Genomic DNA, 26076 nt, shown 5'->3' on the forward strand with positions numbered 1-26076 from the left:
GTTAATAATCTTGTTATTATTATTGTTGTTATTATAACAATTATTACTTATTATGACTTGTCTTCATATAAATGAAAAAAAGCTTGTAGTTTTTGGTTAGCATTTTAGCGTAAACCTTTCTTTGCTTTTCAGAAAAAATATCTTTGTGTGCACACATATATGCACATGCATATACATATATGCATACACATGTACATTCATATATATGTACATACACACACTCACACCATTTTAAACATTGGTTGTAGATTTTTATACTCATTCTGTCATATTTACAAATGAACCATTGTTTGTATTCTATTACTTGTTTCTTGTAACATCTATCCATCAATCCTTTGCAGGCATTATAAATGAAATGAGTGACAGCTCTTTGTAACAAGTTAGAGGTACAGTGTATCATTTTGTTTCAAACTGTGAGTCAAGTACCACTTAATAGTTCATCTTAAAATATAAGTATTTATAGCATATAATTTTGTTTAGGAATTAATAATCTATTTTGGAAATATGACATAAGGAAATAAATTATGTTATTATCTTATGAAATGCAGACCAGATTTACCCCCTAAGTCCTGATGACTTTCATGATGGAAAATGGGAAACAATACCAAGAAATTGTTCTCAGAACCTTTGGCATTGTAAATCCATAAAAATAAAGAATCAGTGAACTCTATACTTTGGGGATACATAGCTTAGAATTAGTAATTTACACCCCGCCCCCCAAAAAAGAGCCAAAGATAAGGAATAACTGAAGGAATGGTTTTACACTATAAAAGTTTTTTTTTTTTAATTTGACTTTAGATGCTTCCATTTGACAGCACCTTTAAGAAGGAGGACTAGTATATATAAAACTAACCATGTTAGACTTTTACTCTAAATATTAGTAAATATTGTTTTCCTTATTTTTATACATATGGGGTGATATTAAACCTATTATATGTATGAATCCATGTATTCAGCCTTATTAATAATAAATATTCATAATATCAGGGCTTCCTGTAGCTCAAATGGTAAAGCATCTGCCTGTGATGCAGGAGACCAGGCTTCGATCCCTGGGTTGGGAAGTTCCTATGGAGAAGGGCATGGCAATCCATTCCAGTACTCTTGCCTGGAGAATTCTATGGACAGAGAAGCCTGGCGGGCTTCAGTCCATGGGATCGCAAAGAGTAGGACATGACTGAGCGACTAATGCATGCATGCATTCATAATATCGATTGTCCCCTGTATATTCTTTTACTTTAGTTGCACCCCACTGCAGTACTCTTGCCTGGAAAATCCAATGGATGGAGGAGCTTGGTAGGCTGCAGTCCATGAGGTCGCTGAGAGTCAGACACATCTAAGCGACTTCACTTTCACTTTTCACTTTCATGCATTGGAGAAGGAAATGGCAAGCCACTCCAGTGTTCTTGCCTGGAGAATCCGAGGGACAGGGGAGCCTGGTGGGCTGCTTTCTATGGGGTCGCACAGAGTCGGACACAACTGAAGCGACTTAGAAGCAGCAAAACACACTCAGTAGATATCTGTCTAATGGATGTTTCTTTTTAATAGCCAAACTGTCCAGTAGCTTGGGGAATTTGATAAAAACTATCTGGATAGTTATTTTCATTAGTCTAAATTAAGTATTGTTTATGCTATATTAAACAGAGTGCTTAAATTCATATCTGAGTTGGCTAAGGTCTCTGGAACCAAAGTACAGGGCTTTTAAATCCTGTATGATTGTTAAGATAAGATGAATCAGTGCATGGATAGTCCATCAGTACCTGGACGTACTAAATACTCAGTAATATTCTTATTACCATTTTGAAAGAAAAATTTCTCAAGGTGCTTCACAATTTGGTGTTATATGTTACTACTCCAAGTATCTTATGTTAATCCATTACTAATCCAAGAATTATTAAACCAGGTCATAGCCTAGAATTTACGTAGTTAAAAAAAATACTTGAAAAATATCTTTAGTATTTAGGGGAAGATCCAATAATAGAAACCATAAAGGAAATCACTGAGAATTTACCAAATAAAATTTTAAAAAACATGTATTAAAGAGACTGTTCAACAAAATTAAACTCTTAAAAACATGTATGCAACATGTGATAAAGGATCGTTACTCTTCATAAATTTTAAAAAACTATTATGAATTGATTTATAAAAGCAAGAAATGTACAAAAGGAAGGAAAAAGTCCAAGAATGAAGAAATAAAAATTAATACAACTATGAACTTCTACTTAAAAATAATTTGGTTGATTTTTAAATAATAATATATAATATTTTATCTGCATATCCAGATTTCAAAAGTTCTAAAAATTGCCTTTTATAAACTCATGCGGCAACAAAAGGTAACCTGATCTGGGCATGCTGGCAGCAAACTAGTGGTAACTGACTTGAAAGGGTCCTTTTCTGTGCCTCTTAGTGAGAATCACATGATTTGGGCTGCCTGAATATTCATGGCTTTACAAAATTTTAAGTGCTTTCTCAGACTCTGCTTGGATTGCTATAGAATATAAGTCATTTGCATCATGTTATTCTTCTAAAATCAGAAAAATTATGAATTTCAAAACCCCTCTGTCCAAAAATTTTTAGAGGAATTGTGGACCTGTATTTAATTTGATGGTACAGAGAACCAAAGTCACTCACAAATTCCCAATGAGGTCATAAATTGGTTTCTTTTGTGAATGGGATAGTAAAATGTAAATATAGATATAGAGATTTATCAGAAGTCACAAAAGTGTGCATGCCCTTTAACTGGAAATCTCTAGGAATTTATCATGGCTAAGTTATTGGGAAAATGATGAAAGACTTAAGCTTTAGTAAGTCTAACACAGGTGACATATAACTGAAAAGTCCCAAATGTTCAATGACAGAAGACTGGTGGGATTATACAAGGCTCTAACCACACCTCACACAACAACTGTGCCACTTTCAAAGTGATATTGTGCAGTAACACTCATTCATGTTGAAGATGCCCTCAATATTTGTTAGGTAGAAATACCAGGCTGTAAAAATTATATGACTATATTATCTAATTTCTCTAAAAATTATTTGTCTCTGGATGGCAGAATTGCAGGTGATTCTAATTTTCTTTTTATAACTGTGCTTGTCTATGATGAAAATGTATTACTACTTATAATAATAAAACTTTTAACTGTCATTTAAACATATTATTAAGAGTTTGTCAATACATCTTACTTAGTTTCAAGTTTTATGTATATTATTAGTATGTGTGAAGAAAATATAATATTCTTCATATTTATAGGAATTAATTATAATGACTTGGTATATTTGAAAACAGTATCATAACACATAACCTAGTTTTCAAATAGCATGTTTTTCCTTAAAGAAACCTTTATTGTATTGTTGATATTTTAATGTGTATTATTAAAATTTGCTGTGGAGAATTGAAAATATAAACCATATTGTCAAGGAAAGCATGTTCAGAATTTTAGACTTTATACAAAAATATACCCGGAGAGTTTATTGGCAGCATTCAAATTCTGACCCATGGAGAGAGAACAGTAAGCTAACCATCTCGAATAGTGGGATATCAATTGAGAATGTATAATTTCTTTGTTTCAGTCATCAGAAACAATTTGCTATTCTCAGAAATATATTTTAAAATTATAATCTTTATCCTGAAATGCTCCTTTTAACAATACAAATAAATGAGAAAGCTGTGTGCTCTTTCAGGAAAGTGATTTGCCTTCTGCATTGCCTTGAGTGGTGATAACATGATGATATGCCATTCTACTGCTTGGCATGGGATAAACAGCTAGACCCAGCGGTATATCTACAGAGAAGAGAGTTCTGTGTTTAAAGTGCTAATTTAAGTGCTTCTTATAGTTCCTACAATATGCATTTGAAATTTGGTGCTGACTCTGAATACTTTATTCCAGTTTGTTAGACTATTTCTGCAATATATGTACAATTATATTACTTATTAAAAATAGTGTTATCTGTTACTTATTTACTGAAAGAAACAACTCTTTATTTTTCAGAGCTTCCATATGGCTGGGAAAAAATCGATGATCCCATATATGGCACTTATTATGTTGAGTAAGTCTCTAAGTTTGATATTAACTTGCTATTAATGTGTTGTGAAATTGTGTTAGTATTCCATTTATTGTGCATATGTGGCTAACAGTCCTTTTATTCCCCTTTCATCTTACTTTGAAGTACCCACAAAGACTCTAGCCACACTAGCTAGCTGTCTCTTGCCTCTCCAGCTGGCTAATTTGTCATACTTTCCCTTTGACTCATGATTCTAAAATACCAATTGGAAAAGTGTCTTTCACACTGTCCTCTAAATGAGTGATAATTAAAGATATCAAAGTAAATGGCCTTCATTTTGCAATCAGAATGTTGGGAGCTGACTAGTTGTGCAATAGAGATGTTCTATTAGACCAGATTTCAAAGTCAGTTAAATGAAGCAACCATATTTTTCAGTTGAGGGATGAAATAAAATTTAGATTTCTTTGTCTTATAAGGCCTCATTTTAAATCAGGAGGGTTTTTCTGTAAATTGGACTTTTATCTATTGGAGGTTGCAGCATAATAAGTTACCACTCTATGCATCCTTTTATTCAGGATAAAGCCCCCATTAAGGATTCAATTATATACACATCTTTCCTTAGGAAAATAAGTAATATTCAGTAACTTTCAGTAGTTATGTACATGAGTTACTTTTTCCAGAACCCCTTTTCTGATAGACAGTTTTTAAAATTTTACTTATTGCATCATGTTGTTAATGTTATTTGGGTGAATAACAAAACCTACATACCCAAGAAACACAGAGGCTGAAACACTAAAGATGTTCGCTCTCTCCATCAAGATCTAAATCTGTTTCCTCCAATCATATTCTGTTAACAATAATAATCTAGATGATAGGTAAATGGTTACAGACTAATGACATCATTGCTAAATTGTTTTTATAGCCATAGTCAAACTGTTACTCGGAGAAGGCAATGGCACCCCACTCCAGTACTCTTGCCTGGAAAATCCCATGGATGGAGGAGCCTGGTAGGCTGCAATCCATGGGGTTGCTGAGAGCTGGACATGACTCAGTGACTTCACTTTCACTTTTCACTTTCATGCATTGGAGAAGGAAATGGCAACCCACTCCTGTGCTCTTGCCTGGAGAATCCCAGAGAAGGCGGAGCCTGGTGGGCTGCCATCTATGGGGTCGCAGAGTCTGACACGACTGAAGCAACATAGCAGCAGCAGCAGCAGCAGCAAACCATTACTGAGCTTTTACTAAGTGTCAAGCCCTTCTCTCCACTGGGGAGGTGCTGATGAGGACAGCCTGTGTGCTCACGCCCTTGAGCATCTCCTTCATGAACACTTGTCTTGAACTATCATCTCGAGTGAATTTTGGCACCACAGTCATTTCCAGTGAAGGTGAATTTACTTCATTTGCCAAATACAGTTTTCTAACATAGTATCTAAGGTCATGTAGACACTCAATAGATGCAAAAATTAAGATAAATATTTGGAGGTATCACTAATTGCAAAAATAAAGGAAAATCAGTTTTAGATAGTTCTAAGGCTTCTAGTCCCATTACATTGCTCATCAATTAAAATACATATATATTTTAATAATACTGTAGCTACAACTCCTGGTTAATTTTGTCACTGTTAAAAGATTTTCAATAAGTGTTCAGTTCAGTTTAGTCACTCAGTCGTGTCTGACTCTTTACTATCCCATGGACTACAGCACACCAATAAGTGTTATCTTGTCTTAATTGTTGAATCAGACTATCCCTTGCTTAAACCTATGACATCTGAAATTCAAGGTAGCTCAATGGAAGGAAAGAGAACAGAAGTATGTGATACACCAGCTCTCATCTGTAATACACTTCCTTACATAATTTATCAAACAAGAACACTTTCCTAAGTTTAGATATTGGGAAACTCCATAAAAAGCCATAGAGCAAATATTTTAGGGGGCCAAATGGTATCTGTCACAGCTATTCAATTCTGCTGTTGTTGAAAACAACCACAGGTGACACTTCAAATGAATGGATGTCCCTATGTTTCAATAAAACTTTATTAGCAAAAATAGACGGCTGGACAAACTTGGCCTGGGGGGACATGATTTTCTGACCCTTCCCCTGTTTGAAATCTTCCGATTCTTCCATGTCTTCAACTGCTTTCAAGCTGATTTCCAATGTACAAAACAGTATTTAACTCAAACCTTCCTTCTCTGTTTAAATCTCTATCAAAGAGGTGAGAGGCTCACACATCAGAAAGCAATGCTTCCTACCTTCTTGATCATTGAGGTGTCTGTTCTTCAAGGAAAGATCTGATGCTGGTAGTTAAATTATTGAATTGGACATTAGCTATAACCCTAAAAGGAAATGGTTCTCAGTATCATTACACTTCATATGGTTTCCTTTGTATTTGTTTTTGCTTAAACTACATTTCTTTCCACTTGCTTTTCTGGTAGCTCAGCTGGTAAAGAATTCATCTGCAATGCAGGAGACCCCAGTTCGATTCCTGGGTTGGGAAAATCCCCTGGAGAAGGGATACGCTACCCACTCCAGTATTCTTGGGCTTCCCTGGTGACTCACACGGTAGAAAATCTGCTTGCAGTGTGGGAGACCTGGGTTTGATCCTTGGGTTGTGATGATCCCCTGAAGGAGGGCATAGCAACCCACCCATTATTCTTGCCTGGAGAATCCCTGTGGACAGAGGAGCCTAGCAGGCTACTGTCCATAGGGTCACAAAGAGTCAGACACGACAGCCACTAAGCATAGCACAATACATTTCTTTCCACATTTCTCCACTTCATTTTTCATGTATAATCACCAAAGCCAGAAAATTACTCATAATTTAGTTAGTTATATCTTACATAATTAGATCAGACTAACTTTTAATACTTTTAGATTTCAAGTGATTGTGAGGTCTGAAATGCAGTCATCGTCATTGTTGTTTAGTCGCTAAGTTGGGTCCAGCTCTTTTGCAACCATATGGACTGTAGCCCACCAGGCTCCTCTGTCCATGGGATTCTTCAGGCAAAAATACTGGAGTGGGATTTCCTTCTCCAGGGGATCTTCCCGACCCAGGGATCGAACCCACATCTCCTGCAACGGCAGGCAGATTCTTTACCACTGAGCCACCAGGAAAGCCTCTGGGTACAATCATAGTGAGTCTAATAGTTTAACTTCCTTCAGGTTGCATCCAATTCTACTATTTGTCATGGCTTTTTCCCCATTACATGATTCCATAGGTATACCAATACCAAAAATTAGGCATGTGTATGTGTATCAGACCAGTCAAAAAAACTAAGGTAACTCAGACCTCAGATAATTTTAAATAGAACTGTATGCCAATATTTCTTAGAAATGTCTTTTGGGGAAAAAAAAATCATCAAAATAATTGAAATACCTCAATTTGTAAACATTGTGTCTTTACATTATATAATGGGTTCTCTGGAGAGCTATCATTTTTGGTATTTAATTGCATACTCCATTACACAATTAGAGGACTGGTTACAAAATATGGAAAACATTCCATCCTCCCACCAAGTGGTAAAAAAGCCTATGCAAGGACTCTAGAAGTCTAACTCAGCAGTTACTCCTCAGACAGACCAACAACTAGAAGGAGAAGTTGTAGAGCAGACATCAGCAGTGAATGTCAGATCGAAAGAAACCCTGTGCCTCTGGCACAGTTGCACAAACACTCATTCCTGCCAGCCACAGATAAGCCAATAGGACTCCAGCAGTCAACAGCAGGAAAGTGTTTATACAACTTGACACTGGAAAGCCTGGGCTGAATAAATTTTGACCACTATTGGTAACTTTAACTTGCTGTGTCATAATTTTATCCTGGGCAAATCCAGTTTTAAGATTACAGATTTAATATATTTAAAACTCAGAAAAAATTATCATTATTATCATGTAAGTATCATTGCCTCATGGCATCTGGTCCCATCACATCATGGCAGATGGGAAAAAATGGAAACAGTGAAAGACTTTATTTTCTTGGGCTCCCAAATCACTATGGACAGTGACTGCAGCCATGAAATTAAAAGACACCTTGGGAAAAAAGCTATGACAGACCTAGAGAGCACGTTTAAAAGCAGAGACATCCTTTTAAAGCTATGGTTTTTCCAGTAGTTGTGTAGGGATGTGAGAGTTGTACCGTAAAGAAGGCTGAGTGCTAAAGAATTGATGCTTTTGAACTGTGGTGTTGGAGAAGACTCTTGAGAGTTCCTTGGACTGCAAGGAGATCCAACCAGTCAATCCTAAAGGAAATATACCCTGAATGTTCATTGGAAGGACTGATGCTGAAGCTGAAGCTCTAATACTTTGGCCACCTGATGCAAAGAGCTGACTCCTTGGAAAAGACCCTGATGCTGGGAAAGATTGAAGGCAGGAGGAGAAGGGGCTAACAGAGGATGAGATGGTTGGGTGGCATCATCGACTCAACAGACATGAGTCTGAGCAAGTTCTGGGAGATGGTGAAGGACAGGGAAGCCTGGCTTACTGCAGTCCATAGGGTGGCAAAGAGTCGGACATGACTGAGCAATTGAACAACAATAGTATAACGAGGTAAATTGTCTTAAATTGACATATGGGGAAACGCTGTCTGAAGAAGTTCAGTAACTTACCCAGCATCACATTATTGATAGGAATGGGCCCAGGCACTGTGACTGTAGAGCCCAGAGTCCAAACTCTTGCTTGAAATGCATCCCATAAATGTGGTGTTCATAATCCTCATGTGATGGTCTGAACAAGCTTCTGCAACTCATCACTGGAGAGGAATAGAGAATCCCCAGAGAACATCTCCTCCCTGGCTCCCCTCTAGTGGTATCACAGGAGGGTGACAGAGAGTGGTGGTCATGTTGCACACAGCCCCACCAGGCTGACTTCTGACTCACTCATTCTGAGCCACCAACTCCACCACCCATGGCTTGAGAGTGGTCCCAGACACTCTGGCCCCCAAGAGCAAGACTGGAAAGTCCTGAACAAAGAGGATTGCATGTTGTGAGGGCTCCAGCATAGAGATGTTGCCCCTTATTTGGAGCCACAGAAGCAGCCACACAGCTCTGTATTTTGAAGAACAGTGAGGCTCACTCGGCATGTTTTCTTATTTCATCTACAGACAGGACAGACAGACCACATTTCTGCTCAGTTTACCCACAGAAAGAGGTTAGCCCTATTTTTCTTGACACTAAATCCATGATAGTGCAGGACTTAGCAATGTATTAAAAAGTCCTAAAGTTGCTAACTAGAAATGTAACTGTCACTGTTCATAAAGAAAGGGAATTTTTTAATGAAAAAAGTACAAAATGTAGAGTTGAACAGCTGTGACTTTTGTACAAATGTGGTTTTTTCCCTCCTCTTTTGTGAAATTATGTCTGCTGGGTGCATTTTGGTTTCAATGGCAGTTACACAATTTGCTTAACTAGCTCGCCCAGAAGACACAATTTCCTGGAACAGTTTTCATGCAAAGCTGCCTTCTCTGGCGCAGACAGAGAAGCAAACCATACAACTACAGCTAAGATAATAGTGGAGACTGACAGATGTGATTTTCATGTGAAGGTTTTACAAGTTTTCATGTGATGTCACACATCTGCTACTATGAAATGTTACTTGGGTGCAGTTCCAGAATGTATGAAAGATACCGTATAATATCTCCAGTACAACACTGATGTGAAAGGAGAATTGCATTCATTTCACGATTAATGATGAGTATTTGTCATGAGGTAGCAAGTTGCAAAGTGGTTAGAGGGGATTTTAACGCAACAGCATTATCTTTACAATGTTTTTCTCCTTCATGCCTTTGAGTAGTTCTCTAAATATTCCAAGAAAATACTTTTTAAGTTCAGAATTTTTGAAAAGTCAGCATATATGTAAAACACGTCCAATTAGAAATCAACACAAAAGTATATCCTTGTAAAATCTTGCCTTTTCTTAGAGAATTTTTTCCCTGTATTGAAAGATAATTTTTTCAAACATTCAATGTTTTCTTCAGTTTTCAAAAATCATCACGCTGTTCTGATGCTTTTAAACAGCTATTTAAAAAGAATCCTCTCACCAGCTTAACAAACTTGTGTAATAGAAGATATTAAGCTAAAATGCACTGTTGAAGTTGCTCAGTTACGTTCTAAAGGGAGCCCTAAACCTTGTCAGTGGCATTTGGTTGTATCAGTTATCACTTGGTGGCCAAGAACACGGGTGGCAGCATTTCACAGGATACCGCAGGAAGAAAGGGAGGAGGGTGGGGATCAGAATGGCGAGAGGGGAAAGGAGAGGAAGAGGTTGCAGTATGCATCTACTACATGCCAGTCAGTATTCTAAGTACTAGACATAGACTAACTCATTTAGTCAAGACAAAACAAACTGTGAAGGCTATAGTACCATCCCAATTTTATAGATAATGAAATAGAAAATAAAGATAAAAAGATAAAAATAACTGAGATATAGCTATTTCTACAAGTACTAAATAATAAAGCTGGAATTTGAATCTAAGCAGTCTCATTACACAGCTGGTGAAAGTGAAAATATTCGTTGCTCAGTCATATCCGACTTTTTTGTGACCCCATGGACTGTACTGTCTATGGAAACCTCCAGGCAAGAATACTGGAGTGGGTTGCCATTTTCTTCTCCAGGGGATCTTCCTGACCCAGGGATCTGACCTGGGTCTCCTGCACTAGGGAAGCCTTAGCGCCTAACATAGGTATGTAGGAAGTGCTGAACAAATGTTAATTATATTTTATCTTATGTATCCCAGTGACATAGCTAAGGACTGTCCTTTTGGCATTACCTGCTTTTTCAGTTCTTTCTTGATACAGTAGCAGTGTTGGTCACTCAGTCGTGTCTGACTCTTTGTGACCCATGGACTGTAGCCCGCCAGGCTCTGTCTGTCCATGGAATTCTCCAGGCAAGAATGTTGAAGTGGGGAAGCCATTCCCTTCTCTAGGGGATTGTCCCAACCCAGGGATAGAACCCAGGTCTTTTGCATTGCAAGCAGATTTTTTACTGTCTGAGCTACCAGGGAAGACTTTCATGATACAATGCACCCCCAAAAGTGAATAATTCTAAGGATGATTATTTGATTTGTAAGAAACATATAACTAAATCTCATGGTTAGAGTGTGCAACATTGAATAAAAAATACTATTTCTGATATTTTTTCCATAAGCCCACTGAAAATGATGAAGTAAGGACTGCAGAATATGATATTTCTGTGTCTTCCAGAGGGGCTGAGGTTTCAGGGTAATTTCCAAAGAAAGTATTTGTGATGAAAGGATTTATTTAATAACACAGTGATGTTTAAGACACTATTTTTACTTTCAACTACTTTCACATCCATTGTCCCAGAGAATGAGGGAACAGATCTCTGAGGAGTTAAGTGAGTTCTCAATGAGCAGACTGCTAGTAAGGCCACAGCTATCTGATGCATGGAGAGCTAAGAAAGACCTTTCAATAGACTAGCTATGGTTTACATTAACATTAACTTTATAATTTATAAAGTCTTTCTCGTGTTTATTAAATAAGCATAAATCAATTAACTTCACAGTTCAATGAAGGGAATAAGAATATTGGAATAAACATAAGATATTCTATTTCTAACCAAACTATAGTCAGTTCTTTCTAACTAAGTTATTACATTTTTACATCCTTCTGGCTGATCCAGGTCAACTTCATAGTATGTGGCATCACTCCTTTCTGCCTGGAGAAGACAAGCATCAAACCTTATCGTGAGGGATCTCCTGGGTTCACATACATGTTCTTTACACTATGTTAGCATTTCTGATAGTTTGTCACTGATAATTCTTACTTACCACTCTGTACTACTTACTCATACTATGTAAATTTCAACTGGCTGTTGATCTACTTTGTTAATATTGCACTTCAACCACAGATTGGTGGGAAAAGTTATGCTTCCTTCTGCTCTTTTTGCCAAAGTCTGTCAAATATTTTTAAACTATGATTCTTTCAAATCAAAATGAAGTCTCATGTCCAATCTCCCTTCTTACTATTACCATACAGTTAAGACCTGGGTATATGCCCCTCATCAACCCTTTTCATGAAGTTAGAGATAATTTTTCATGCTGGAAGGTATTTCCCCATTGCTGATTCATTTTAATATGACTAAAATTTATTTTGTATTCCAGTTGCCTTTCCTTCTCCTGAATGTCTTTTCACCTGAAGGAAAGAAAACTCAACTCTATAATTGGATATATTTTTGTTAGCAACTTTTAAGCTGATAAACTGCCTTATTTTAGCAAATCTTCTGGTTCAAAGTTAAAAAAATGTCTTAGGAACCTAGAAGTTTGAATAGATTTAATTGCAAGTGGACTTTTACAAATAACAATGAGTTAATCACTTTGATAGCAGTTATCTTTTTGTTTTTACAATTCTAATGAATCACTTTTTTGTTCTGAAGTCAGTAATAAAAGACAAAATTATTATTATTCCAGCATCATCTTTTCTTTTCTTTGAAAATGTTAGTGAAGAATGTAATGTATGTAATGAAAACATGAATGTAATGTAAACTGTTGTTTATCTTGAAACATTTTTTATGAATTAAATTAGTCTCTCATTTAGATACTTCTGGAGAGTTTGAACACAACAGCTAGCACACAGCAGGTGAACTGAGGGGTAGAGGCAGCAATATCCCTGAGCCCTTATTATCCCAAGGAGAGATGACGAGAACAGTCATAACTGGAAACACCATTGCGTGCTCCCAAGGAAGGACCATGCTCTCTCCTTCTATTCCATCTTTTCTGTAGGACCGTGAGAACTGGAGAATGGCCATGGTGAAGGAAGGGAGGACAGTCTGCAATTGGGACTTGTTGCTCGAGGGAGTTTCAGGCAACGTTCTGAGAGGAGTGTGCGCAGGTGGATGTGGGGAGTGTCATTTCTTCACTGAGAGGTCCTAGGGTGCTGTGAAATGTGCTATCTCTCCTGATGGAGGAGGATCGCCTACTTCTATTCTGTGTAGGTCACTGCTAGGCCAGACCCAGAGAAAACTGCCACCGTCTTTCACTGGATAATTCTGTTTGGCTCTTGCCAAGGTAATGTTACAATAACAAGTAAATTATTGTCATCATTCCATAATTTGTGAAATAGTTAAACATGTTAGGTTTCTTGTGAATGAACTACAAATCGTCTCCTGCTACCAGGCCGTACCACCACATACTCTGGGGCCATATCTGAAACTAAGTTCTGAAGTTAGCACATGAAGTGAGAAACTGGAGAGGGTCAGAATTATCCTAAAAATCCCTCAGCATCCTGTCATGTTGGAGACTAGCATACTGAAACAACATTGCTGTTTTTTCCTTTAGTGTTGGAAAAGAATTCTCTCTGGAATTAAACTGTTTGGCTGGCATTTAGGTCTTTTAGATCTTTAATGGATACAAAACTAGAATCACATTCAGCTCAGGGAGAGGCTGTCAGACAGATGAAGAAATTTAGTGAAACAGAAGAAGCAGTAGATTGATGTCATTTGTGTACATTATTATGAATATAACAAAAGACGGTCACCTGCCCCCACATGAAAACTATAATTTCATCTCTTTTACTATTCAGGTAACGTTTTTCAAAGTTGTTTTTGTGTCACAGACCATAATGTTAGTAATACTTTGTCCTTTTTTGCATCCATGGTTTTGAATTTACAGGCTAGTAGAAAATTACACTTAACCTCTCTGGCTTCTATCTGTTAAATGAGTGGTTTGGATTAGGTGATTGCTAAGAGTTCTTCTAGTTCAAGGAACATCCACTGCACCTTGTGTTAACAAGGATAAATTTGGCCATTCTCCCGTGTTAAGCCTCGTTGTTTTCTCATTATGCCTGCTGATCAAAGATTACTTAAAATTTAAAACCATTTTCTTTCCAGTTCTGCTTGTTATTTGGCTAGACAATAACATATATTACCATTCTTTTATTTTATTTTAATGATTTTAACAATCCCATCATGTGAATGTTAACGAAAGACTTCCAAAAAGAGTGGACTATTATAATAGAATCTCCTTACAAAGCTCTGACAATATATTGTCATGAACACATTGTATTTGATATCTACAATGTATTTTATATCTACAGATATGAAACTAATTATCATTAAATAAAAAAGTCAGTGATATAAAGAGAAGCTTATAGACAAAAAGTCGGGTGAGAACTATATTTTTCTCACCATTGTCAGAGCTGAAGACATTTGAAGGGAATATTGTTTTCCATTTTTTATAGTACAAGGTGACATTGTTAAGGGGCTTCCCTGATAGCTCAGTTGGTAAAGAATCTGCCTGCAATGCAGGAGACCCTGGTTTGATTCCTGGGTCAGGAAGATCCCCTGGAGAAGGGATAGGCTACCTACTCCAGTATTCTTGGGCTTCCCTTGTGGCTCAGTGAGTAAGGCATCAACCTGCAATGTGGGAGGCCTGGGTTCAATCCCCAGGTTGGGAAGATCCCCTGGAGAAGGGAAAGGCTACCCATTACTTTTCTATTACGGTGTTTAACAAATGACTTTATTTACCTAAATGAAATTATGTTACCATAGACAGATAACAATATAATAGATAGATAACAAACTTTTTATTACCAAATTTTGTATATTCAATCTAGCTAAATAAGATGAAATTTAAAATTATCAGGAAAAAATTCTGTCCTGTGGCTGAGCTTATCTGGATTTGGCCTGTGATAGGCCAATAAAATTATATTTTCATTAATCTAGTCCAGGTGAAATTCACCATTAGGTATTTGGTTTCCAAAAGCTTATTAAGTAACACTTATTGAGTCTGTCACAATGTAAAGAGCTTAGTTCAAATTTCTATTTAGCGCAACACTCATATATAGAGGTTGCCAAAGTCCCCTCTTTTTATTCTCACGTCACTTTTTCCAGTTTCAGTTGGACATCACAAACATAGGATTTTCAGATAAAATGATAGGAATGATTGGCTTTCTTTTTTCCGTACTATTAGTTAGTTGGGGGCATTGACTTAATACATAAATAATAACTGTCAGTCAAGCCAGGAAAATCATATTAATACTACCATCTCAGTTCAGTCAGTCAGTTCAGTCGCTCAGTCGCATCCAACTCTTTGCGACCCCATGAATCGCAGCACGCCAGGCCTCCCTGTCCATCACCAGCTCCCGGAGTTCACTCAGACTCACGTCCATCGAGTCAGTGATGCCATCCAGCCATCTCATCCTCTGTCGTCCCCTTCTCCTCCTGCCCCCAATCCCTCCAGCATCAGAGTCTTTTCCAGTCAGCATGAGGTGGCCAAAGCACTGAAGTTTCAGCTTTAGCATCATTCCTTCCAAAGAAATCCCAGGGCTGATCTCCTTCAGAATGGACTGGCTGGAACTCCTTGCAGCCCAAGGGACTCTCAAGAGTCTTCTCCAACACCACAGTTCAAAAGCATCAATTCTTTGGTGCTCAGCCTTCTTCACAAGTCCAACTCTCACATCCATACATGACCACTGGTAAAACCATAGCTTTGACTAGATGGACCTTTGCTGGCAAAGTAACGTCTCTGCTTTTCAATATGCTATCTAGGTTGGTCATAACTTTTCTTCCAAGGAGTAAGCGTCTTTTAATTTCATGGCTGCACTCACCATCTGCAGTGATTTTGGAGCCCCAAAAAATAAAGTCTGACACTGTGTCCACTGTTTCCCCATCTATTTGCATGAAGGGATGGGACCAGATGTCATGATCTGAATGTTGAGCTTTAAGCCAACTTTTTCACTCTCCACTTTCACTTTCATCAAGAGGCTTTTTAGTTCCTCTTCACTTTCTGCCATAAGGGTGGTGTCATCTGCATATCTGAGGTTATTGATATGTCTCCCGGCAATCTTGATTCCAGCTTGTGCTTCTTCCAGCCCAGCGTTTCTCATGATGTACTCTGCATAGAAGTTAAATAAGCAGGGTGACAATATACAGCCTTGACTTAGTCCTTTTCCTATTTGGAACCAGTCTGTTGTTCCATGTCCAGTTCTAACTGTTGCTTCCTGACCTGCATACAGATTTCTCAAGAGGCAGGTCAGGTGGTCTGGTATTCCTATCTCCTTCAGAATTTTCCACAGTTTATTGTGATCCACACAGTCAAAGGCTTTGGCATAGTCAATAAAGCAGAAATAGATGTTCTTCTGGAACTCTCTTGCTTTTTCGATAATCCAGTGGATGTTGGTGATTTGATCTCTGGTTCTTCTGCCTTTTCTAAAATCAGCTTGAACATCTAAAAGTTCACGGTTCATGTATTGCTGAAGCCTGGCTTGGAGAATTTTGAGCGTTACTTTACTAGCAATTGTGTGGTAGTTTGAGCATTCTTTGGCATTGCCTTTCTTTGGGATTGGAATGAAAACTGACCTTTTCCAGTCCTGTGGCCACTGCTGAGTTTTCCAAATTTGCTGGCATACTGAGTGCAGCACTTTCACAGCATCATCTTTCAGGATTTGAAACAGCTCAACTGGAATTCCATCACCTCCACTTTGTTCGTAGTGATGCTTTCTAAGGCCCACTTGACTTCACATTCCAGGATGTCTGGCTCTAGGTGAGTGATGATACCATCGTGATTATCTGGGTCGTGAAGATCTTTTTTGTACAGTTCTTCTGTGTATTCTTGCCACCTCTTCTTCATATCTTCTGCTTCTTTTAGGTCCATACCATTTCTGTCCTTGATTGAGCCCATCTTCGCATGAAATGTTCCCTTGGTATCTCTAATTTTCTTGAAGAGATCTCTAGTCTTTCCCATTCTGTTGTTTTCCTCTATTTCTTTGTATTGATCGCTGAGGAAGGCTTTCTTATCTCTTCTTGCTATTCTTTGGAACTCTGCATTCAGATGCTTATATCGTTCCTTTTCTCCTTTGCTTTTCACTTCTCTTCTTTTCACAGGTATTTGAAAGGCCTCCCCAGACAGCCATTTTGCTTTTTTGCATTTCTTTTCTATGGGGATGGTCTTGATCCCTGTCTCCTGTACAATGTCACGAACCTCATCCCATACTTCATCAGACACTCTATCAGATCTAGTCCCTTAAATCTATGTCTCACTTCCACTGTATAATCATAAGGGATTTGATTTAGGTCATACTTGAATGGTCAAGTGGTTTTCCCTACTTTCTTCAATTTAAGTCTGAATTTGGCAATAAGGAGTTCATGATCTGAGCCACAGTCAGCTCCTGGCCTTGTTTTTGTTGACTGTATAGAGCTTCCCCATCTTTGGCTGCAAAGAATATAATCAATCTGATTTCTGTGTTGACCATCTGATGATGTCCATGTGTAGCTACCATCTACTAAGTACTTTTTATGTATTCAGCATTTTACATAACTTATTTAGTCATTACAACAACCCTTTATGTTAGATATTATTCACATTTTACAGACAGAGAAACTTAAGCCAGACCATCAACCTCGTAGGCGTTAGAAATGGAGTTGCAGCCCAGGACAGGAATTAAAAGACTTGATGCTGTTGGTATTTAAGTTACACTTGACTCCCATACTCTGAGTACCACCAGATAATATAAAAATCTATACAGTGTTTAAACACTTTCATATATTTCTCTTCAAAACAATCCTGTGAGGTGAGCAGGATAGTTAGATGAGACCATTGCAATTCAGAGATATAGGGGAACTTTACAAAGGTAATGAGAAGTAGACCTAACCTGCAGATGCGTTTTAAACTTCAAATGTTGGTTTGATGTTAAAATAGGGAATGATCACTGAGACTCACTGTAAGTGGCTTTCCCTCTGGTGAAGTCCAAGAGATCCACATGAGATTAAGGAAACCAGCGCGCAGGTGGCTCCTCTCACCTATTATACTGTTCATGGCTAACCCACACTTAGCCACGCAGCTGTCACTTGGCCTCAGGGGGAGGATTCTCACTCATACTTGCGTTTCCACCTTGTTACCACATAAGGACTTTCTGTAAATACTTGAGCAATGCCATGTTTTCACTTATTGTATCACTGGACTTCAGCAGGACCTAATATGTCCTTTTCAAAGTTTGAAACAAGGCATAGGTAGTTGTTATTATTGACCTTTCCCCATTCTCACTCACATAAATCTCTAATGTCATTCATAAATGTTAGTGCAGAATCTTATTATCATTATCATAATGGCCAGAGACAGTGGCCCATGTTCAATTTCCAGGTAAGGACAGAGTTCAAGAAAAGTAGAGTGAGGATCAGCCTTAAGTGAGGCTAACAGGCAACCCCTGGAGGAGACTCCTCTGGTTTGAAAATTAAGTCACCTAGAGCCAGTCTCCTGGCCCCTCACCTATATTCTCATTCTTGTTCCTATTCTTACTTTTCATGACATGTGAAATGTACACACGCACATGTGTTTTCTTATAAAATGTATATAGTCCCCATTTCTATGCACATAATCACTGGGTTCTTTAAAAAATAATTCAATAATCAAAGTAATGTGCTATATTTTCACATTTTTATCTGCTGAGAACCAGCTTGTAATTTAAAATTCTGTGAGATCCAGTTTCACTGATCTCACACTGATAATTGTGTGATAACAATACTGATAATTGAGAACCACCCTGAAGTAGTCATAGGTTACTAAAAATAGTCCAAGCCTAAATATACAGAGGAAGTATCATTGAAAAGTAAATATATGGAATTTAGAAAGATGGCAATGATGACCCTGTGTGCAGGACAGCAAAAAAGACACAGATGTGTATAGCGGACTTTTGGACTCAGTGGGAGAGGGAGAGGGTGAGATGATTTGGGAGAATGGCATTGAAACATGTATAATATCATGTAAGAATCGAATTGCCAGTCTATGTCCGATGCAGGATATGGCACGCTTGGAGCTGGTACGCGGGGATGACCCAGAGAGATGTGGGGAGGGGGTGGGAGGGGGGTTCATGTTTGGGAACGCATGTACACCTGTGGTGGATTCATGTCAATGTATGGCAAAACCAATACAGAATTGTAAAGTAAAATAAAAAATAAATTTAAAAAGTGAGCAGAAAAGTAAATGTGTATGTGTGTCAGAAGCACCTAGATCAATATTGTTGGATTTGGCACTACGCAGCCAGGTGTTAGTCATGAATCTACTTCTTTCTGTGAGAACTTCTAAAAATTGTTTACCCTCTCTGAGGAGCAGCTCAATTAAAAGCACGAAACATGTTTACCTGAAGGTTTGGCATATAGTATTTGCTCAATGAATATTAGTTCTCATCTCTCTCTGCTCCCTACCACTCTCCCATTACGCCCTCTTTTATTACAAGGCTGCCATTCATTTGTCAGACAACTATTTATTTCTACAAATTGTGGTATCTATTAAATAGAATTTTAATCTGAACAGCTATTAAGTAACTATAAAGGGTGCAAGATGGAATGTTCTTCTGGAGTATCCAACATCATGCATTCCATCTTTATTTGGAGCTTTAGAATGGAAAGTACAAGCTCAGCCAATGAGGGAGCCTACATTCACCAACCTTGTGTGTATATTGTGGAAAGGAAGAAACATGTTACATAAAAATACATCCCCTGTTACAGATACATGAAACACTCATCCCAGAATTCTGATCTTCCTGTAATGGCATAATTTTAGGCATAGTGTGTTAATTATATAAAACTCTTCAACACTAGTTTTCCCAAAAAGCAAGCTATTAAAATCAACAGTGAAGCAACTTACTGCCACCTGTATTTGCTCTTGGTTCTGCTGAACCTTTATCATCTCTTCCCATTACTTCTTTTCCATGCCTTTCTTATCTTCCCAGTGTCCTTATCTTCTCAGAATGACAGGCTCCTGCCCAGTCAGGCCACCTGGCCACTTATTAATGCAAGGTATTGAAAGATTCTGTGCAGATTCTAGGTATCTGGCAAAGGAGCCTTTTCTCCCTAAGATGCATCAAAAGTACTTTTAATTTTGTTTTGTTTCCTAATTCTTCCTGCATTACTGCTTATAAAAGGAATAACTGTGTATTTAATTTTTCTCTGATATAAACAGTAATAAAGACTCAGTAGTCAAGAATAATATTTTTTCTAATCTTTATCTCACTCTGAATATTAGACTTGGAAACCGAGAGAGGTTTGCTATCCTATAAAGTGGGAATTATCTTCTTGTCACATTGACTTTCAAGATCTACACAGTCTTGTTCCCAATCGTGTCTGTCTCCCCTCACTGGCGCTTTTTCAATGACCCCTCCTTCCTGGGTAATCCTAGGCATTAGTGGTATTGCCTTCATGATTCCTCACTTCTCTGACTCTCCTTGATGTCAGACCCGAAGTATGCTTGTGTGTACATGGCTGTGTGTTTCTAGCATTATGTATGAGTGACATGTATGCACAGGTTTATAATTCTTAATTATAATTTTGGAGTTCAGTAGACTTCAGTTGGGGCCTCCCTCATAGCTGAGTTGGTAAATCATCTGCCTGCAATACAGGAGATCCGGGTTCGATTTCTGGGCCGGGAAGATCCCCTGGAGAAGGAAATGGCAAGCCACTCCAGTATTCTTCCCTGAAGAATCCCATGGACAGAGGAGCCTGACAGGCTATGGTCCACGGGATCACAAGAGTCGGACACGACTTAGCAACTAAACCATCAACCACCAGACTTGGGTTGTATCGTGATTTCACATTTCAATAGCTTATGCATAAGTTGTTAAATAGCAATCCAGTTCAATCCAGTATATTACAAGTCAGACTAGTCTCACCCTTCCCAGCACATTGTAGTGGCTAGTTCCCTGGGTAATAGATTCTTCATAGTCACAGAGCATCTTGCTCATCCTCATAACACCAGTAAGTAGAATGACCAGGACACTGGAGGTACAGTAAATGATGCTGAAATGGTTGAGAATTTGAGGGAGGATCATGATTCTTCCCATGTGGTTAATGTGGTGAAACTCATTCTCTAATCGGACCATGTTCAGGAAACAGGCACATCTTCCAGAACGGAAAGTTTTCAAAGCTGTGATCATCCTTTAGACTAAAGCCACAGTGGAAGTACGGAGACTTTGAAACAAAATAGAGCCTCGTCCCATGACTTGGAAGTATTCTTCTTGTCCCATCACTCATCCTCTCCCCTACACCCCTGCTCCCACACCACCACCCACACGGAAATGTAGCAGGTGTAGGCACCATCCCTGTCCTCTCACTGAGCAGGATGGGATTTGTTCCTGAACACTTTTGAATCCACCATTCTCTCCCTGAAATGCCTTTTTCTCCATCTGGCAAAATACATCTCTCCTTCTAGAATCTGCTCAAGAGTCACTTCCCTTGTGAAATTTCCCCAAACCCCCAGATTCAGTTGTCTTTTCTTTTGAGTCCTCACTTTGTGCATACAAATTTTCTGGCTGCTTACAGAGTGACCAGCTCATCCCAATTTACCTAGGAATCTCCAGGTATTAGCACAGAAAGTCCCACACCCTGGGAAACCCTTTAAGTGAGTAAGTGAAGTCACTCAGTCGTGTCCAACTCTGAGACCCCATGGACTGTAGCCTACCAGGATCCTCTGTCCATGGGATTTTCCAGGCAATAGTACTGGAGTGGATTGCCATTTCCTTCTCCAGAGGATCTTCCCGACCCAGAGATCGAACCCGGGTCTCCCGCGTTGTAAACAGATGCTTTACCGTCTGAGCCACCAGGAGCCACCAGGTAAGTCCTTTAGTCCTAGACAAATCCAGGCAGACAAACCTCATATGTCTTCCCCATTGGAATATAGACCTCCTTGGTGAAAGGGTTGTATTGCATCCATTTCTGTGTTCCCAATGTGTTGCACACTGATACATTGACGAATGTGTATATGAGACTTGAAAGACTGAAGTCAGTGAGTCAGAGTTGGCAGATACCAGTGGAGGAGCAGTTTATCTAGTTTTGTCTCAATACAGAAAGATGTTGAAATAGTTGTGTCATTTAGTTTTCTTCTAGATAAACTCTATCGTACCTCTAAGTTTATAACTCACTACTTTTGCTCAATCTAGAAGCAAAAGGTTAGCAATACCTATGATAACAATAACCTCCTCCTGCACCCAGCAATAAAATTTAAGACAGATGTTTTATGAAAATGAGAAGAAATGGACAGAAAACCTTTTTAAATGCATGCCTACTGGCAATTTTGGAAAATGAGTCTACATAACTGGTAGGTCCTGGGGGCTTCATGACGTGAATGATAGGGCACAATGTCATTTCTGCTGAGAGTAAAATATCAAGTTTGCCATGTAATTGGTGAATAGTAATGGGTAGGTGATGAATCCCACTTCTAATATAAGATACACATAAAATACACATTACATATTACATGTCAGTGTCTTAATGTAGTACTACTACTGGGGAAGAGAAGAGAGCTCATTTATCTGAAAATATACCCACATTTGGGAAGCTCTGCCTGGAGGGGGTGGGGGAGCAGACTCCTTAGCTGTGAGAGTTTCAGCACCAATGTAATAGTCCTCTTCTCAGTTGGCCATGAGTCTACCTCCCACCTGGATGCTATGACCCCAGATCAGACACCCTCATGTCCAGAAAGAGCAAAAGAACATGTGAGTGACTCAATCTTCCCACCCACATTCATAAAGCAAATCTACATTTCCCTCAGGTACAGTAGGGAATAATGAATGAGCATTCATAGAAAGAAAATGATCACTTAAGTGTTAGAACTGGGAAGAAATCTTTCAAGAGGCAGGATTCTATTAGTCTGTTTCTTTTTTTTTTTTTTTTTAATGCTCCAAGTGAAATAGATTTAATTATTCCATTTATCCAAAGCTCATTTTTAAAAATAAAGTATATTTAAAACATTAGTCTTTGAACTAGTGCTTTTAAAATTTATATTTTCAAAACAATGTAAGGCACACATCATATTATGGAAAGCCTATTTTAAAGCTCTTTTTGTTTCTATTTTATCTCCCCTGCTAGTCTATGTGTCTGATTGCTCTTTGCCCATCCTTGCACTCCTTACCACAGTGCCCAGCAAAGACCATTTGAGAAACAAATGTTTGATGAAGCACGATAGCATTTATTGAGTACTGGCCACCTCATGCGAAGAGTTGACTCATTGGAAAAGACCCTGATGCTGGGAGGGATTGGGGGTAGGAGGAGAAGGGGATGACAGAGGATGAGATGGCTGGATGGCATCACTGACTTGATGGACATGAGTTTGAGTGAACTCCGGGAATTGGTGATGGACAGGGAGGCCTGGCGTGCTGCAATTCATGGGGTCACAAAGAGTCAGACACAACTGAGCAACTGAACTGATTGACCGGTCTTAAGTGATATATTCAACTTATTTAACATGCACAACAACTTTATGAGGTGATATTACTTTCATCCCATCTTTACAGGTGAAAAATTCTGAAGCACAGAGAGGGTAAATAATGTATCCAAGATCACATTCTAGGATGGGACTGGGGGGGAGGCTTGGATATAAATGCCAGCAACATAACTGCAGTGACCAAGTTCTTAATACAGTGCCTCTCCCACCTTCTGTCAAGAGGGTTGGCCCCAGAAGATCCCTGCAGTGTTATTATTGTCTTATTAGTTTCTGAAGCAAAAGGAAGCTTTTATTCCATTTATCTAGACTGAATAGTAGAGAAAACTTTATCGGATCTTCTCAAAGTTTGTTTTAAAGTGAATAAAAATTATAGACAGGGCTGGGAACAGAGTATGTGTTTGGCTGCCCATGTAGCTGCAGTTTAGGGCTTCAGATGTGAGGAGGCAACATGCACTTTGCTAACCATCCTGGAATGTGGGAGTCAGAATTAGGGTCAAATAAAAATTATGGAATCCCAAGCAACCAGGAAATTCATATTGTGATTCTACTCAGGAATTATTCTCTTTAAAAAATGTACTCCAAATAAAATAGATTTTGGGAAGAGCAGGTTTGCACAGGAGGGATGACATACTGAACAGCAACCCCAAACATCAAGCTCACCTTCCCACACCCAGTGCTGAGTGGCTGCCTCCTGGTGCTCCCACATTTTGTCCCTTACATAGTGCCTTTCCATATGAGCACATCTCTGTTGTGACATAAGAGAGCAGGTCCACATCTTTCCTAAGCAAAGTGAATGACTTTTTCACTATCACAAGAAAGTCTTGAAAGATTCTCTGTTTTGCAGGATTCCATGGGTCATTACCCAGATGCAGATTGCTTATAGCTCATAAACTGGCCCTAAGCTTCACCTGAAGTTCTGTCACAACATATATTTTATGGGAGAGTTAAACTGGAAAACAGCACAATCTATGACCTTTCGTGCCTGCCCGCCTCCATCCAGATATTTATGTGACAAGCATTTGTTGAGCACAGGCTACCTCATGCTTTGGAGTAATTAGCGCAGCCACCTTGATCACCTTGGAAATATTTTACTCATGGTACAATCTCTATTTGAAAGGTACTTTCTTCCTCTCTCACATTGACCCAAAGATCTATTTCTAAACTGTCAACTGAAGTCAAGATGATGTGAGAGTGGCCAGTGGGTGCAAAAAGTGTTATTGGTGACTATGTGCTAAAAATGTCCCTCTCCACAAACCCAGGAAAAGCAAGATGGGGGAGTGAACAGGTTGGACTATGGACGGAGCACTGTTAGTGAGGGTCAGACCACAGCCTTCATCGCCCAGCAGACCTGTCCTGTGTGTACTGATGGGCTCAGGACATGAGGCATTCCCCTTGTTTCTTCCATTTCCTCCCCACAGTGAAGGAGGTGTCAGTCAAACAGGACTCCGACCTGTGACTACTTTTGGCAGCATGTCATCCAATCCGCCATAAATATTTCCTTCCTTCCGTGCATATCTGAAACTTTCATTTGCATGTGTCCTCTCTTCTTGAGCGAAAGAACATTTGTTAATACTCCCCAAGGCCAAGTACAGAAAAGACACTTCTAGTTGAATAAAGGACACCTTTGTACACCTTCGCAGCTTCCATCTCTAGGGACTGCAACCCTAGCTGCACAAGAGAGTGATCTGGAAAGCTTTTTTTTTCTTTTTTAATGTCAAGCTGTATACCCCATTTGGAGATTGTGACTCCGTTGAGTTAAGGTGTGCCTGAATCCTCTCTGTTTTTTTGTTTTTTTTTTAATTAAGTTATTCAGATTGATCCAGAACTACAAAGTACTGCCACATGCAAACTTATCTTATGTTTCCATTCCGTAATGAAAGAGGGTGGGAGAGGTAAGCTGCAAATGAGTAACTATACTGGCAAAGAGAACAGGTGGTGGAAGGGCATCCTTGAATATCCTTTTGCCATTTCCATATGGAAGGATCTCATATCAGTAGTCTTTCATTTCTGAAATGGGGCTATTGGGATCTACCCTCCTCAGAATACGTCTCTTACACCCTTAGCTCTTAACACCTAAAAATTCTATTACTAAAATGTAATAATAGACTAGATTAAGAATAAGAATTTTTGATAGTTTCCTGTCCTGTACAGAGCTGGATGAGCTGGCTAATAATTCCCTCATAGAGTCTTTTAAAAAAATGAAGAGGAGGATGGCACATGTCATTCACATCCTTTTACACATTGTAGGGCCCCCAAATCCTTCCTAAAAGGGCTAGAAGCTATTCATACTGGAAGCACAAGGAAGACAAGGCTTCCTTACTCAGTGACAATCATATTTCTTTGTGATAGGTCTTTTAAAACTTGGGAGCATTTTAAATTTTAAATGAATGACTCTATTTGTGACAATGTAAATGTTCTGTAGCAATTAGATCAGGACACTAAAGCCATCCGCAGCTTCCACTATTTGTCAGGTACAAGTCACACTAGATGAGTTCATTGGTATTTTTCATTCTCTGTGAAATGTAGAACTTCAGTTTAATGGTGAATGGAATCTTTTCAACATAGTTTCCATAAAGCAAGGGGCTGCACCTTAACTTTTCTAAGGAAGTAATTACGTGCATGTGGCAAGTTGGAGGAATCCAATTGTGTAGTAAAGCTACCCCCGAAAGTTCTTGTAATGTATTTTCTAAGGATAAAGTTATGTACATGATGAATAATGACCTAGAGAAACAAAAACAGAATAGTTGGGAAATGAAGAAAGATGGTAACTTCAGGACAGCTCAGAACTGTTTCTAGTTTCTCAAAACTAATAACATATATTTGCAGAGAAAATTTTTAAAACACATACTCAACACTTAACAACAAAATACATATATATATATATATGTTGTCTCTCTGGGAAAACAGTGGAAGCAGTATC

The 26076-nt window shown here is 38.6% G+C and overlaps 1 protein-coding gene across 1 annotated transcript in view; it reads left to right on the plus strand.

The window, feature by feature from the left end:
* The window catches only part of MAGI2 (membrane associated guanylate kinase, WW and PDZ domain containing 2), a 1493747-nt gene that overhangs the window by 1122613 nt on the left and 345058 nt on the right, over positions 1 to 26076 (plus strand). Inside the window, exon 7 of the mRNA XM_040260742.1 lies at positions 3987 to 4044. Within this exon, the coding sequence (XP_040116676.1) occupies positions 3987 to 4044 (58 nt within the window). The remainder of the gene's footprint in view (positions 1 to 3986; positions 4045 to 26076) is intronic.

This window comes from Oryx dammah, unplaced genomic scaffold (genome assembly GCF_014754425.2).
Source record: "Oryx dammah isolate SB20612 unplaced genomic scaffold, SCBI_Odam_1.1 HiC_scaffold_18, whole genome shotgun sequence".
In the NCBI taxonomy this organism is placed as follows: domain Eukaryota; kingdom Metazoa; phylum Chordata; class Mammalia; order Artiodactyla; family Bovidae; genus Oryx; species Oryx dammah.